The sequence below is a fragment of the Aristolochia californica genome, unplaced genomic scaffold (assembly GCF_029961685.1).
Source record: "Aristolochia californica isolate CCGP_79_NKW_82.1479 unplaced genomic scaffold, dmAriCali1.0.hap1 SCAF_12, whole genome shotgun sequence".
Lineage (NCBI taxonomy): Eukaryota > Viridiplantae > Streptophyta > Magnoliopsida > Piperales > Aristolochiaceae > Aristolochia > Aristolochia californica.
The window spans coordinates 19931893-19948572 of NW_027181793.1; the positions used below are offsets into that span (position 1 = coordinate 19931893).

General features: G+C 38.4%; 2 protein-coding genes across 2 annotated transcripts; one reads left to right on the forward strand and one right to left on the reverse strand.

Moving 5' to 3' along the window:
* The first annotated feature begins 907 nt into the window (after positions 1–907).
* LOC137946088 (uncharacterized) lies at positions 908–11773 on the forward strand. Its single transcript, XM_068792266.1, has 5 exons — positions 908–1298; positions 1390–1528; positions 4249–4280; positions 11172–11258; positions 11333–11773. The coding sequence occupies exons 1-5, from the start codon at positions 915–917 to the stop codon at positions 11465–11467; spliced, it is 777 nt and encodes a 258-aa protein (XP_068648367.1). The 5' UTR covers positions 908–914; the 3' UTR covers positions 11468–11773.
* Positions 11774–12505: 732 nt separating this feature from the next.
* LOC137946060 (chitinase-like protein 1) lies at positions 12506–13770 on the reverse strand. The gene has a single exon (XM_068792234.1). It carries the CDS (start codon positions 13673–13675, stop codon positions 12740–12742), a length of 936 nt encoding a protein of 311 aa, XP_068648335.1. The 5' UTR covers positions 13676–13770; the 3' UTR covers positions 12506–12739.
* Between the last annotated feature and the right edge of the window lie 2910 nt (positions 13771–16680).

Below are 16680 nucleotides of genomic sequence, written 5' to 3' on the forward strand. Positions count from 1 at the left end.
ACAAAAGGTTGTAGTTCTTAATTTATGTTTATATCTTCTCTGTGTCTTTTTGAAGGACCTTGTAACAAAAGCAACCATAGCTAGATGTTATCATTGCATCAACTTTAATATGTTGTAGTGGGCACAATCATTGGATACTCCAATCATTTTAGTTGATTTTTTTGGTTGTTGCTTTGCTTTAAGTTGGAAAATGAAAGTGAATTCAAATTCACTCTCCCTTGCCCAAAATCGTTAGTGCGCGTCCACGGAGGGAAAGTGAAAGTGAATGATTTATGTGATTCACTTTCACTTGCTCCAGTGTAAAACGAGTGAATGTGAAATCTAAAGGGTTCACCTTCTAAATTAACTTCCGCTCGCTCTCTCTCACAACTGCTTGGCCTCGCCCTTACCCTCGCCCTCGACCTTTACCTCACCGATGCTCCCATCCCTCGTCTGCCACTATGTTGCACTCTCTCAAAATTGAACCTTGTCATGAATAAATTTGTTTTGTAATTATTTTATTAATTTATACTACACTAAAATTTATTTTATTTTATTAATAAAATATCTTATTTATGTATTTATTATATTCATTACTTTTAATACTATATTAAATTACTATTTTAAGAGTGATAATTAAGATATTTTAAAAATAAGAATTTGATAAGTATATAGTCATTATAAAGTAAACATTTTTGTTAAGTATTCTATATTTTATTATTAATTAAATTAATAATTTTATTTTAACTTATAATTATTGTATTAATTTAGACTAAAATAAAATCTATCTTATTTTATTAATAAAATACTCTATTTAATTATTTATTATATTAATTCACTAGTTACCAAAAGCAAATGATAATTTTTCAGTTACAACTGGGTTTTTCCATTGACATCCCTTCATGCCACTACGGCAGTCTGACCTATCACCCTCCATGGGTTCGAGGTCCGTTAAAAAGAGCGCAGAGCGGTCTCCTGGCCTGAATATCGAATATAGATGGTCTCATCTTCACGGAAGCACAGCCATAATAGTGCAATTATGCAAGAGAAGAGAAACGCACTCGAGAATTAAAATACCAGAATCCTTGACAGAAATGAAAGTCACTTGGAAGAGGACGACCGGCAGCAAGCGTTCCCGCGAAACTCTCCAGCGGTATCCGAATCTTCCCTTCGATTCAGGAGAAGCTGCGAAATCTACAGAGGATGTTGGAACGTGCGGGAAACAGACTGAGTCTCCACAAAAAGATCGGGGAGAGACGCAAGCGTCTCGTTTACGGCTGGCGGAGAACTTCCAATCTGAAGGGAACCAACTCGCTGAGGTACCTATTTTGTCTTTAAACCGTGGCACTACAATTTACAGTCCATAAATTATTGGTGAAATTCTGAAACTCTTTTCTTCCTCTGGCAAAGGAAGGCAAGTACCGCGAAGCTCTTGGAAAGTGGGAAGCTGCCCTTAATTTGACGCCAGACAGGTCAATTTTACACGAGCAGAAAGCCCAAATCTTGCTCGAGATAGGAGATGCTTGGAGCGCAGTAAAGGCAGCAACTAGTGCGTCATTACCTTTGTTTTCTTCTTAGTGCAATGTATTGTTGGGCTTATACAGAACGGCAAGAATTTATTAAGTGCTGTTATGAACACATCTTTAAATTTGTCAAATCAAGTACAGTGGGTAGCGCTTCGTGTAGCTTGGCGAAAATTTTTGTTAGTCACTGGCCGGCCTGAAAATTATGCAGACGATGGAGGTCAACTAACTCCGAACTTGTGGACCATTTGTTGGATTTATGCATGTGAATGGGACACTGTTGTTTTGTTTCATACCTGCAAGATACTTCCCTCTTTTACTTCTGTTGCTTTGGTAATTCAGGTTGAGTGTGTAACTGATCCTTCATAAACATGTAGGCTCCGTGAGAGTTGTATATTAGGTAATATTGCTTCCTTCTTTTTTTTTCTGTCCAAAATGATAAAAGATGAAATAGAAAAGAACTTGGTCAGTTAGGACTCATAGGCTGATTACTTTAGAGACTGCTTAGTGGTTGAATGGGAGAGCAGGCAGTTATGCTCTATGTTTGCTACAACAATACTTGAGATTCTTATTTTCTAGAAAGCTATTGGCTCTTTCTCTGATATGGTTCCGTACACAAGCAATTATTTTTGTTTGATGTCTCCTTTTGTGTAGTTGGAATCATAGGTTTCTGAAGGGTTTTGATAGTTGGGTGGTCAATCATCATATGTTCCTTCTTGTCCCATGAATAGAAAGTGATTGAAGCAGGTTTATGTTTGAGTAAACGATTTGTTGAAGTCAACCTTTTTGATAATATAATATGTATTTTCTCATACTTTTAACAAAGTAGGATGAAAAGATAATAATCCATGGATTTGGATGCATGTGCTAGTGTTTGATTGAAGTTTTACACAGGTTGTCAACCTGTCCTAACTCTGCCTTTTTGGGCACAAGACTAGTAATTAATACTAAGTTGCAGATCTAATTGCTGGAACTATAATTTACTTTAGTGGACAGATCCAAGAGAGTTTTTATCCATTGATGTTCAGGGCCTTATAATACTCCAAGAAGATCTATTATATTACCTTGTCTCAATCATTTATACGGAAGGGGCATTAAGTAGCTGGCTGTAGACTAGTTGTAAGGGTTTAAGGGTCCTGTTGTTGTTAGTTGAGGGAAAAGCAAGAAAAAGATTGAGACAAATAGGTGGGACTGAAGAAGTGATGAGATACTTGAAGTAGGCCAACTCAGCAATGGAATTAGAATGATAGAGCAGAGTGAAAAAGGGTTCATGTTACTCAAACTTTAATAATGTTTAGTACATCATGGGCATTGTTTGCTGGGTGATTCCACTCTGTCAAGGGAAGGAAAAATGGCTGATGCAGAAACCGGTTGACCATCTGATCATCTATCATGCACATGCATAGGCAGATATGCTATACAGAACGCAATTTGTAACTTCATTTGATAACATTATCGGTAGTGATGGTCTGTGTGGTTGAAAGATGTAGACTACGCTGAAGTTGTTCCATAAGAAAAAATCTCAATTTTTAGTAGTTAAAGTATATGGAATCCTTTTGTGAGGGGGATGGGGTTGTGGAGAACAAGATGGAATCATTTGGAAGTATAGTAAGTCTATCATGGAATGGAGGAAGAACTTGATGAAGCGTTTGTTTACCATCAAATGATCTAGTTGTTAGGTAGAAGAAAAAAGGAGGACAAGTGGATAGAAGCAAAGGAAAAAAACAAACTGGATGGATAAATGAAGATTTTTACTATCAAGAGAGAGAACTTTGATGAGAATAGTAATGGTTGAAAGAGTACATTCAAGGTTTTCAAAGATGATATGCTTGGAAATCAATTAGGGGGTGTTGCTAGGATTTTAGTAATAGGAAGAGAAAGAGCAAAATGGAACTGGGATGTTACTACGAGTGCATTCCAAGTTTTAATGTCAATGCAATTACATGATCAGATCTTTTAATTATTGTTAAGCTCCACCCTTTAAGTTAATTGTTGCTTACTGTGTGGGCTACTACTATGGCTCTTGAGAACCTTTGGAGACAGAAAAAAACAGATTTTTCTGGTATTACTATGATTCTTTTTGTTTTCTCTGCCTCCTTTGGTCAGGGGTGGAGTTGTGAGCCCTCTTCCAAGGCCTTCAACTCTCATGGACACATTCACCACCCCCCTCATTGTTGAGGGCAACATTACCGTTGTAAAGTTACTGGGGCTAATAGTCCTCGGGACATTTTTTATGCACTTTGGCGAAATTGAAGATATTTATGGGGACCCAACCGTTCCTTGGCTATGCACCCCCAGGTACTCCAACAACAATGCAGATACTTTGGGCAGGAAAGGAGTCACCCAGCAACACCTTGTCATCAGCAACTCCTACCCCATTTAGATCTTCTTCTTTTTTCATTTTGGTCTTTCTTTTTCTCTTTTGTGTATTCTCTTGCTTGTACTTTCTCTCTTGGGAGTTTGCGTAGTGAATCCTTTCTTCTCATTGTTATTAATAAAAAGGAAAAAAGATAATGAAACATATGTCAGTGTCCTTGGAAATGTTTATCAAGCTCTTGCAAATTTTATTGGAGACATTCTCTAGGATGTCTTGCTGCTAAGTAATAGATGAAATCAATTGGCATACGATACTGACGCTCACGTTATACCCACCAGAGAAGGGAGGGAAGAAGTAATTTTTATGAAAACCTCTATGTTCACTTAATGTACTAATTTTTCTGTTCTAATGGCTGTAGTTGTTCTGCAGGGGCTACTGAGTTGGAACCGTTATGGGCTGAGGTTAGTGATTCTCCTCTTCATACTCTTTACGTAAACTGTTTGCTGCATATTAATAGAGAAGGCTTGATATGTTCTTTTTGGATATTAGTGTCCTGAGACTCATATTTTTTACAGAGTTGGATCTGATAACTATGACTTGAAATCTAATGTTTGTCAATGTTGAGAGTGCTGGTCATTTTATTTATAAGAATGGCAAGATTTTATCAAGAAAATAAAAAAAAGATGAAGGGATGCTTCATGAAAGAAAAAATGTGTAATGTCCAAGGAAGCCAAAGGATGGTATGACTAGCTATTGATGGCAAGATGGGCTTCAGCAATTGATGGAGAAGCTGGATTATGTTAGGCACTATGTTAATTAGTAGAAGAATTATGGCTTTTATAAGGATATCGGTGTATTCATGTGTAAGTGGGACACAAAGGGAATAACTTTAGTTCATAAGTCTTTCTGAAAGAAAAAAAAAAAAAAACTTTAATCCATAAGTGTAGTGAGTCATGTAGTAGCAGTTAGGGCTAACCTTTGGATGCATTACAGCTATTTAGTGGAAGCTAAAATTCCAGTGGTATTGCCAGAATCATAGCTTGTTTTTGTGTTTGTTTCTTTGTGTCTTCTCGCCAAAACTCAAGTACAAGGCCAGCCTATCTCTCTTCACCCAGATCAAGAATGTTTTGTAAGAGATAGCTGTCTTCAGCTTCCATTTGCCTCCATCTTTAGTGGCTTGGATTTTTAGGTGCTTGAAGGGCTGCACCAAGATAGTCATCTTTCTCCTAGTTCCTTCAACAATGTGGAAGATCCCCTTGGCCATATTCTTGGAAGCCAAACCTAGTGGCTGCTTTTGTTTGCCTTGTCATTCTGACATTTTGTGTGGATCAGTTATCCACCAATTTGCCAATAGTAGTTTTTTTCTCTTCAATGTGAACATTAACAAGATTACTAGCATTTAGGTTCTCATTTCTATTTATGAGCTCATTTTCGGCCAACATGTGAATTGGTCAAAATCCTCCCTCTATGGGATTGACCTCAATGCTATCCTTTAGGACTACATGATTTCGATTCATGATGCAAGCTAGGTTTGCTGCCTTCTTCCTTTGTGAGGCTTTCCACCTATTGAAGTAATTTTCACTCTAGTCGAAGAGGTTAGCTTGCGTAGCTATTTAGTTTTCTTTCTACCATAACTGAATTCCATTGCTAGTTGAATTGAGGCTATATAGAAGGTTTCTCTAGGAAGGTGCTTCCCCTTAAAGTTGAAGATCTTTCGTTTTACCTGATGCTACCCTTGCCCATGCCTCTAGCCTATGGAAATCTACTGGTGGCTTTGAGTCACATATAGACATCTATTTATATAGTGGTAACCTCACTAAGTCCTGGCTTGACAGTTGATTGGAGGAAAACTTCTTGGTTAGATTTTTTCCCTTCTTCTATAGGATTGCTCATAATTCATTGATTATAGTGCTTAGATCCATTTTTTTGAGATAATAGTCTTTGATGGAGCTTTTTTTTTTTATATATATATATTAACGAGCTATCCGCACCACGTTATTGCCCCCACTCAGGTTACAAGTTCGCGCTACCGAACTTGGCTTGATGGAGCTTCTGAGGTCAGCTGTTTAATATCCCTTTTAAACGGCAAATTTTGAAAAGGCGTGGGGGATGACATTGTGGTTTAGAAGAAAAGCTCCCGTTCATCCTTTAGTCACCTGCATACCTGGCATACCTTCTTAGAGAATTTGACCTTTCTTCTAGACCAATGCCTGTAAAGATCGCCGATATTATTTCTATCAGTAAGATCCTTATCATGGATTAGTTTTGAAAAAGAGGTAATGCAGTTGAAAGCCAAACTTACAAGCTCTGTAATAATACTAAGGAGGCAGTCAACCAACTCTTTCTTCATTACCCTTTCATCTTCTAGGTTTGGAAAACTTTCCTTTACATGTTTAGTATCCAATAGCGTCTCACTTCTTCTTTCTTTGTCTTTCTTGAACAATCTACGGTTGTACCTTTTGGTAAAGTTGGTAAAAAGTTGTGGTTATTCTCAAAAGAAAAAATTAAAAAGTCGTGGTTCCTTGTCGTTGTGGCGATCTGCTTTGCATCTGAAGGAAAAAAGAAACAATAGAATCTTCAAGGGAGTTTGTTAAGTGATGGGAAGTGTTGTGTAAAGAACAATGCACTTTATTCTCTTTTGAGCTTTTAACTCCCAAAATTTAGCCATCTCCTCAATACTATTATTGGAGAAAACTTGAGATCTATGGTTAACTTCAAGATTCAGCCAATTGATGTTCTCATTGCATAAACCCCTCTTCTGTGAGCTGGTTGAAGCTCAACTTTGAAGACAGATCTAGGGTAATCCAGGACCAGTTGGTGGGGGAGGTATCCTTTGAACACTGATGGTTTCATCCATCTCACTTTCTCATATCCTTTCTGTCAAGTGATAGGGCCTCTGCCTTTTCACTGTCTGGAACTTCTTTCTTCGCTTCCTAGTCAAGGAGAAACTCAGCAGTAATCATTATCCAGGATTCAGCCAAAGGCTTCCTCCTAGGGGGGTATGTAACAAGTTACTAGTGACCTAGATCCATACCCTAGATCAGCTTATAGCATTGTGATTCCCTAGATAGAAGTGGTGTCTTTTATCAATACCATTGCGAGCCATCCTCCCGTTTGGCCTAGGTTTTATCTTTTTTTGCATTTGGTTTCTCTTATATCTCTTGTTGTATCCATTCTGGAAGCTTATTCAATTAGATATCTACTCATTATGTTTAAAAGAAAAAAGACACAAGCTATCAATGGCTAACTCCCTTTCTAGTTAGGAAACCTGTAGAGTTTGCTGTTGTAGTAAATGAAATCATGACACCAAAAAGAGCCCACAGATATCTTGTTGTAATGCGTTAGGAATCATCAAGGAGGAATTGTATTAGAGCCAGGTAACAACTATGTCAGAGTCCATTCTACCAGAAAAAAAAAAAAAAAAAGAGGAAAAGGAAAAGGAAAAAAAGAAATCAAGACAAGAGAGTCCCACTTAATGATTAAAGGAGCAGAGGAGCACTGATATGTGTCATGGTGGAATTTGTAACACCTCCACATGAGCTAGGTTGTGTTGTTAAAATGCTGCTTACATGATCCTTGACAATGCCACCATATACTGCAGGATCGAGATCACTACAAGAACTTGATCCAAATATAAGCTTGAGGCGGCCAAGCAATTGCTGTAATACACTGGCTTTAAGGGCTCGACAATTTTTCTCATGACTTTCTTATGGCTGCAAATAGCTTAGGTCAGAACGGGAGGCTACATGATCTACATACTATCTGTTGTGAATCAGATTGGTGACTTCAAAATCCACATGCCATCTATTTTCTTGCTGATCAGATCATATGCAGACTGGAGCGGTTTATACTCTGGATTGAAGAAAGTTCCTTGTAATAGTTGCACAGGCAGGGGAAGCTGATTCCAAGGACAAACATTTTTCCCATTATGAAATTGACATGTAGTAATTAGGATTCTGTGACACATCAATGCTATGCCATGAGTTTGTGTAGATTGACATAAACTTTGCAGTGACCTTCTCATAGTCAGCAGTAACCTGTTAGTCCCTTCTGAGAGATACTCATGCAAGAGGTGGACATTACTGTATCTCAAGGGTATTGCTGAAAAATACTATGGAAGGGTAGTTTGGTAATTTCTCACTGTCTGCACCTCCAAGAAATAGGTTTATCTTTTTTTATAGTTTATGTAGTTTAAATTTCATGTAATTAGGAAGTGTAATAAAGGATATATAAGGGTGTAAGTAAGTTTAAGTGAGTGGGGGCATTAGTGTCCTCACATTCCTTTTAAGCTATATAAGGTGATTAGGGGTCGACCATAACCCTAATCATGAGAGATCCCTCTCTTCTTGCTGCTGTCCTCTCTCCCCTTCTCTCTTCTCTTCTTCTTCCTCTCTCAATCCCTCTTATTCCATAAATTCACATGATATTAGAGCAGTGAGACCGGGTTACAAGCACGTGAAGCGAACTCTTCCTTCCATTGAAGCCTGCAACTTCTTGATAGGGGTTTTTTTTCGAAATCTGCTTTGAGTGGTTGGTAAAAATTTTGAACTTTGGTGTTTTTTCTCTACCATAACTTTACGGTTGATGGCCACTGCTATAGTTTGAACAATTATGAGAATATCCACTACCCCATGATGGTTTATTGTGTGGTTCTTGGGGGGGAGAGCCTTGTAGGAGCAATCCCATCGCAATAGTGTTTATTTGAGGCCCACTATGAAATCCTATTTTCTTGTAAGACCCAGTGAAAAATCACTCTTTTCTGCACTGTGCGCAACCCACACTAGGTTTCCTACTTGCGTCATTTTGGGCTCTACTACGTCAGCCCTAATTTCTTGGATATTTTCTTGACTCATGCAATTTTAAGTGCATAGAACTTGATTTGTGTCCTAAAGGGGATTCTTTATTGGGATTTCCTCCCATCAACTTGCTGTGCACCCCTTTATTGGGCTCAACCTACCTGCATCATCGCTGGGTTGGCTGATGTCAGCCCTAAAAGTTGAAGAATTTGTGAGATTTCTGAATTTTACCTTCAGAAGTAAGTGACTTGCATCTTAGGGCAGATTGGTGCTCCGAATTGATAAAACCCTAATGTCCTGAGAAGTGGGGCTCATAGCACCTGTGCAACTATTGATTTGTGTTGATTTGGGGCTGCCTAGAGTTCATATTTGTCGCATATATAACTGATTTTGGTGAAGTTATTACCCTTTGAGGGACTCTGGGAACTCAGAAGGGAAAGATACTATGGTTACTTCTGAGGGACTAAATGGCCAAAACTATTTGAGTTGGTCAAGATCAATCAAATTATACTTGAAGGCTAAGAAAAAGAAAAAGTCTTAAGTTCATTAGGGATGACCCTCTTGTCCCTTTAAAATGATAACTAGCAAGTCGAAGATTGTCAAGTTACGACTTGGCTGATTAACAACATGGATTCCAAGATAAAGAATTAGATTATGAATGGTGGAACTGCCAAGGATATGTGAATATTCTTAGAGTCTGTTTATGCTTAGGAGAGCAACTTATCCCATGTTTATGAACTCTATGCCAAGATGTTTAGCCTCAAGAGACATCAGAGAACTATCCCAGAATACCACGGTGAGCTGGTTGGTATATTGCAAGAAATAAGCTTTTTTAATCTTTTTTACTATTGATGAAAGGGAAACAAGAAAACAACATGGATAAGTGCACATTGCAAAATTTCTAGATGGTTTGGGTCAGAATTTGATGCTATTAGAGCACAACTATCTGCCTCAAAAGATGTTTAGTCCTTAGCCAGAGCTTATAGTAGGATATTGTATGCAGAGAATGCTTTTGTAGCACAAGGAAATAAAGATGAATTGGTGTTTTGCATCAGTCCTAAACACTCTAGGTTCCTCAAAGTCGTCCAGGGGTAGAGGTAGAAGTAATAGAGGTAGAGGAAGAGATAGCCAAGGCAGACATAGAGGAAAAGGTGATCCTAGGCGAAACAGGAAATGTGCTCATTGTGGCTGTACCAATTATTTTTCTAATAAGTGTTGGAAAATTTTGGTAAATCCACTTGGCCAACTCCCTCATACATGAGAGTATTGATGCGCCCTTTCTACCTACAATAAATATAGTACCTGGAGCATCGGATGAAGAATAATAGTTGCTTCAACGATGTGCTCAATTGACTTCTACCTCCTCTTCAGCCTCTATGACTCAGACTTCCACCCCTACAACCACACTTGCAAATTCAAGTAAGTTTGCTTTACATGTGTCCTACTTCTACCTGGGTTCTGAAGTCAAGAGCCACAAATCATATGTCAAGTATGTCAACCTTATTTTATACTTTAAAAGAGTCTCCTGATGTCAAGTTTGTTACCCTAGCTGATGGATCAGTGTCATCCATCCAGGGATGGGGTGCACTAGTCCTTGCTCATGTTATGTAACCATAGTCAGTGTTACTTGTTCCTAAGTTTTCTTATAACTTGTTGTCAATAAGTCAACTTACAAAGTCTATGAACTGTTCTTTATCCATCTTATTGTATATTCTAGTAATACCTTGTTTTATAAAGTCCTTCTATCTGAACAGTTCAAAATATATAAAAATTTCATAATTTTCTTCATTTATCACCGTGGAGGTAAAAATGATAAGCTAGGGGAACAAGCTTCTGATGATTGTGACGATGATTAGTGTTATATGGCTGGGAACATTTTTGGTTGGAATTTCATTCTAAATCAAAGTGTAGTGGAAGGAACAACATGCACTGAGGAACCAAATAAACAATTGAGGATCTTGAATTATACCAGTTGGCATGTAGGAATAATATGTTTATTTTGGTGAGGCATCATTTGGCTATTATCTGTTATCTGATCAATCACCATAGTCATTGTTGTTTTTCTTGTCACTAATCGACTCCAGTGAAAGATACTACTATACTTTCTCTATTTAAGAGCTACAGACTAAACTAGTTTGGCTATTTCTCTTTGAGAATGGAATTTTTCAATGCGAGTAGAGACGTGCACCAGTCTTTTTGCTTTTTTAGGCCTCCACTGCTGGGCTGTCTGCACGTTAATTTTACATACAGAGTTTTGAGAGCTATGATGGGAGAGGAAAATTGCAAGAGACGTGCACCAGTCTTTTTGCTTTTTTAGGCCTCCACTGCTGGGCTGTCTGCACGTTAATTTTTTTTTATGAAATGTCTGCACGTTAATTTTACATACAGAGTTATGAGAGCTATGATGGGAGAGGAAAATTGCCCTTGCAATTGGCAATCTCAAGCACCTTGAAGAGTATCTCATTCGTATCTCTTTGGAGTTCTGGGTGTTTGGTATCTTTGCTTTTTTGTTTATAGCTGATAAATTCGTCTAATAGTTGGTAGTGTCTTATACAGGCTTGGGTGACTCTGGGTAGAGCACAATTAAATTTTGGTGAGCCAGATGCATCTCTCGACAGCTTCGATCGGGCTCTTTGTATCAAGGTAGAGATCTACAAGCATCCTTTGGTTTTAGCTGATTTTCATACCCTTTAGTAATTTGAGTTTCATGTCTTTAGCCTGATATGACGGAGGCTCGGGCCGACAGAGAAACTGCATTACGGCTTGTGAGAAAGAGAAAGCAACTGCACACTTCTCTCTTGACAAGTGCAACTGAAACTCGTTACAGAGTTGGAGACAAGACTGAATCTTGATGGTTCGATTGGAAACTCTTATGCATCTGTGGTGGAGTTCATCAGCATCTGAGGACACCATCATCGGATTTTGAAGTTTGTGCCTGTTGCTATTAGCAGCGATGGTGTTAAAATCAGGTAGCTGTTATACGATGATAGAATCTGACTGTATAGAAAAGCTTAGATATACTGTAGAAAGCAGTAAAGTTATCTTTGTTGGGGTAACTTTATTTTTTTCATAAGCAAGAATGGAAGACCGTACTACAAATCCTTTAACAGTGTACAGTGATTTACAGATTTTGCTAAAACTCTAGTGTTTTTATTTAACCAGTAGCAGGTAGGGATTTACAGATTTTTCTAAAACTTTAGTGTTTTTATTTAACCAGTAGCAGGTAGGGATTTCAGATTTGTTAGACCATGTACTAGGGGCTTGGGTACCTCCAATCATATCGAGAATGGACTCATTTATCCTCCCCGTGTGCTTTGAAGGACCAGCCCATTGCTGGTACATGTGTTCCAGCAGATCTGAGCCCCTAGTGGCTAGTTCTTGAGCTGATGCTGCATCTAAGGGTGGCACCAAGCCAAACCGACTTGCAAACCATTCAAACTCGATTCAGTTCAGTTTTTACTTGAGTTCAGCTTGAGTTCAAACTTGAATTAGAATTGTTAAGTATAACAAATCAAGTTCGAGATTTCTTAAGTTCGGTTTGTTAGCTTGTGAACCGATTCGTTGGCATAGATATTTTTATGAAAATATCATTTACTCTAATTGTTCATGTCAATTAGTTGCTCTTATTTATTTTTTATTTTTATAGTTTTAAATATAAGTTAAAGCTCTAACCAGGGGCTCGAGCTCAATTCCAGATCAAACTAAGCTTGAACATATGTAGATTCAAGTTTGGTTCCGGTCGATGCCACCCCTAGCCTTTGTGACAGGATGATCGATTTCTTTATGATGTTTCATTTTCTTACATAACAACCGTCTATAATAAGTTCCTGCACACAAGTCTTCATTAGTTTGACAGATATATTCTGTTTATCATGTAGGACGAAGAGAAATAAGCAATTGCCAATCTCTTTTATTTTTGTTTTGCAGCAAGCAAGTAACCATATCAATTGCAAACCAGAGACAGCAGCACTCTCATTTATGATTCGTGAACATAGAACACGTATACTTACAAGCACAAGCTGCCACAGGAACAAAGTCTCCACACAAGACTTCAGTGTCAAAGCAAAACTGTAATATCTTAGTATTCAAACCAATTAAACTGTAACTCTATTATGCCAAGCTCATCATCGGCTGGTGGAAGAGGACGACGATGGGTTGTAAGGAAGCTGCTCAGCGCAGCTCAGAACATCATGCGTTCCAGCGGCTTCTCGGCCAATTCCCATTAAATCCAGGTAATAGAGGTAGTGCGAGATCATGTTATTCATCGCCTCCACATCGCCCTGGCTACACACCACATCTCCATAAAGAACGTTCATGGTGGTTCCATACCCTGGCACTAGTTTTTTCACCGTAGTGTCATTCTTTGTGGGCTTCCAGTTCCCAACAAACACATCGTGGGCGGAGGGCTGCTTCTTCTTTATGGGTTTCATCCACCTCCAAATGGCAGCTTGGAAAGCCAATGTCGCATTCTGTTCCAGTAGTTCCGGATGGTTCAGCAAATCCACCTTCAACCCCTCTCCGATGACTCCATAGTTGTAGTTCCAGTAGACAGGAATGGCGCCCCTGCCGTAGTACTCCACTCCTGGAGTACAGGGGTAGACGTAGTCTGGTTCGCAGTAGGTCTTGCTGGGGCTCATTTCTCTATTGTAGCAGAGGCCCCAAGCCAAAGGGCCGCCGGTGGCGACATTGTACCCACAAGAGGTCTTGCTCCCAACGTGACTAAGAAAGGCTGCGATCTCTTTCGTCTGCATCAGCTTGCCGCCGGTGGTGCCGAAGCCATGGGGTTGGTAGACGGCGGAAGCAGTGATGAAGGAGTGGTAGTCCCAGAAGCCGACGGCTTGCGCCACGGGGGTGTTGCGCTTGGCGAACAGCTCCTCGAAGTTTTCCACCTTGAAGACGTCGGATATAGTCTGATTACAGCAATAAACGCTTCCGCTGCACTCCCACCCTTTGTTGCAGATCTTTTGCTTCTTCTTGGTAGCTCCTCCGGCAATAGCCGCCGAGGACAAGAACAAGAAGGAAACCACCACCAGCACCACCAGGCCTGCCGACTTCCTCATTGTTTTCTTCTCATCTATTTCTTTCCCTGAGTCTCTCTCTATATATTTCTCTGTGGGGGCTGATCTTGCATGCAACGGAGACTGGTGATAGCTTTGTATCCAAGAAAGAGTATGGGAGAGTTATCAAGATCGGAAGAGGATATGTTCCTTTCTCCACCAAACCCGTTGGATAGCAGAGCTCGAATGCTAGAGGCTTAATTAAGAAATGGGAAAGCTACCTCTGACCCACTGACTGCTCACCTTTCCTCTCCTTTCTTTGGTAATCTGACAATAAGTCTAAACTTCAAGCAAGCAGGTAAGGAGGGAGAAGATTCATGATTACAAGGCAAATCATGAACCATCGGATGTGGACTCTTAGCTACCTTGGTAACTAACTCTTCAAACAACAATAAACGATGTACAGCAAGAAACCAAATTACAGGCCAATCATCGACTTTAAACCAAATTTGTGCCTATCAAGGGGCAAAAGTTTTAAGAGACATTTGTAGGGTCGATCGAGGCCGAAGCTAACTACAGCGACCATAAACAAGAACAAGTAGATGGCTATGAAGAACACATGTGTCAAGGAGGAACTCTTTCATGGTCATAATGGCTTCATTTTATGGCAAGTAATAGTGAAAAATATTTGTACATGCAAAGGGATAGTTAATGGTTTCAAGAAAAGTTGGGAAAGTTGTTTGGGTTGTGAAATGAAGATTAATGAGATGTGAAGGATGTATCTATCAGTTTGTTCAAGTAGTCTTTGGGAAGTAATTACATTAACGATGGAGGCTGTTTGGTATAATTCCAAATCATTTACAAATGGTTGCTTGTTAGGAAGAAATAATGTGGTCTTCAGTTAATGAAGGAAGTGATATTGAGGCTCATTCAGACATTATCAATAGATTATTGACGACTTTGAAGCTTGGGCAAAAAGATTAAAGAGGAAGAAAAAGGGAACTCTCGTTGTTGTCATCGTTACCTCTGTTATATGATCATATCTATTGACAATTAGCAATGAGGGGAGTTAGGAGAGAGTAAACTTTTGGATGCAACATGCATGGTTTGTGAAAAGAGCAATTAAATGAGAGATTTGAAGGGTCTAGAAAAAATGGTGGCAGCATAAATTCAAGAGATGATAAAGTTTTATATTTCTATTGTGATGAGAAAGGCCATATAAGAAGAGTTGTCTACAAAAGAAGAAAAACAAGGAGAAGAATAATAACTGGCAGGCATCATAGAGGGCCCTTGATGCAGTCGAGATGTTCTTATAACAACATATTCCAGACCAGATTCATTGATTTTTTAGATTCTGGTGATTTTTCTTCTATCACCGTTATTTTTTGCAAGCTAGGTCTCTTGGCAAAGAACAAAGAGATTCATTGATAACATAAAAGTGAATTTTTGGTAGTCAAGATCAACAAATAAGACTTGGGGCAAGAAACATACTACCCCATGGAACACTAAAGCTCACCCCAAGTCTACCAAATCCAGCAATACAAAGTGAGGAAGGGAAGCAATTCATGAAGAAGGCACAATCAGGTCAAAGGTGTCAAAAAGAAAATTAGCAAAAGGACAAGATTGCCAAACTCCAACCTCTAGAGAATGAAAAACTTGGAAGATCCTTGAAGGTAACCCAAAAATGGCTTCCAAACAAAAATAAGGCCATGTCAATAAACATAAAGCTCAAAAAGTATAAAGAAATGTAAGACTACTACTTTATCTCTTTTCCCCTGATAATGACATGAAAGATTGAAGCTCTCTTAGAAGCTAAAACCAATTCAAAGCCGTTGAAGGATAGTGATTGCATAAGAAGATAAGGATCTAAAATCTCAACAAAGTATTAAGTCCTTTGACTTCATCATACTTAGCAACACAAATTAAGTCCATAGAGATGATGGACGGAATGGGAAACACTGACAGAAAAGTTCAAAGACAAAGAATATTGAGTTGGAGTCTCAACTTGCTCAAATCTGACGAGAGGTGGAAAGCACCAATAGCAATTAAACCTCTCCACCAACACAACCCAACACATACCAAAATAGTGGTTCTATTGGCAGAGAGGAGAACCAAACTTCAAAAAATCATTTAGTAAGTTCAAGGAAAGAAAATCATCTCATGTCTTCAAAAGTAGTAGAAGATTAGTACATAAATTTACTTATACATATAAAAAGGATGAAAAAATAAATACCAGTCTTTTTACCCTATATGGATGGACTCAATGGCAAGCACACCCTTAAAAATTCAAAAATCTATCTCTTCAATCTTATAAACGAAAGACTTATCCAAATGAGTATTTTTGCCACTTCAAAGCTTTAATGGATGGGATAGCCAATAGAGATGTTTTACAAATTTGGCTCTTTTCAAGTACATTGAAGCAGGTGGATTTTGAATGGTTTAGCATATTGCCTAAAGGAACCATAACTGTTTGGACTGCGTTGGAAGAGAAGTTTTTTAGTCACTTCTTTGCATAAGAATATTTTGTAACAATGGTAGAATTATTGGTAACAAAATGAAAACTAAATTAGTCTAGTAAAACTTTCATGATTTAATGGAGGGAGTCTCTATCAGATTCCAGAGATATTCACACTCAAATTTTAATATAGAGATATGTTACCAATCCATGTTATAAAATTTAAAAGTCAAAGTTAACCATAGCCAACATAAAGACAATGAATGAACTTGCAAAAGATACTATATGAATAGAACAATCTATAAAAGAAAGGGAAAAGGAGAATCAACAAGCAAGAAGGATTTTAGCTCTAGGACTAAAATATAAAAGGACTATTATACAATTGGAGTTGTCCAAACATAGTCCAACAAAATAAGGAAAAAGCTAGAGCACCAACTCTTGATGAAAGGTTGAAGGAAGAATGCTCATTTGACACAAGTGAAGTAGAAAATTTTTTCCATCAATAGCTCAAGTAAGGAAAACTTACACTTCTTGAGCCCAAAAAACCTGAAGAGGTCGAAAAGATGGACAATTCAAAGCATTGCATATACCATCAATTCATATTGCATAATAT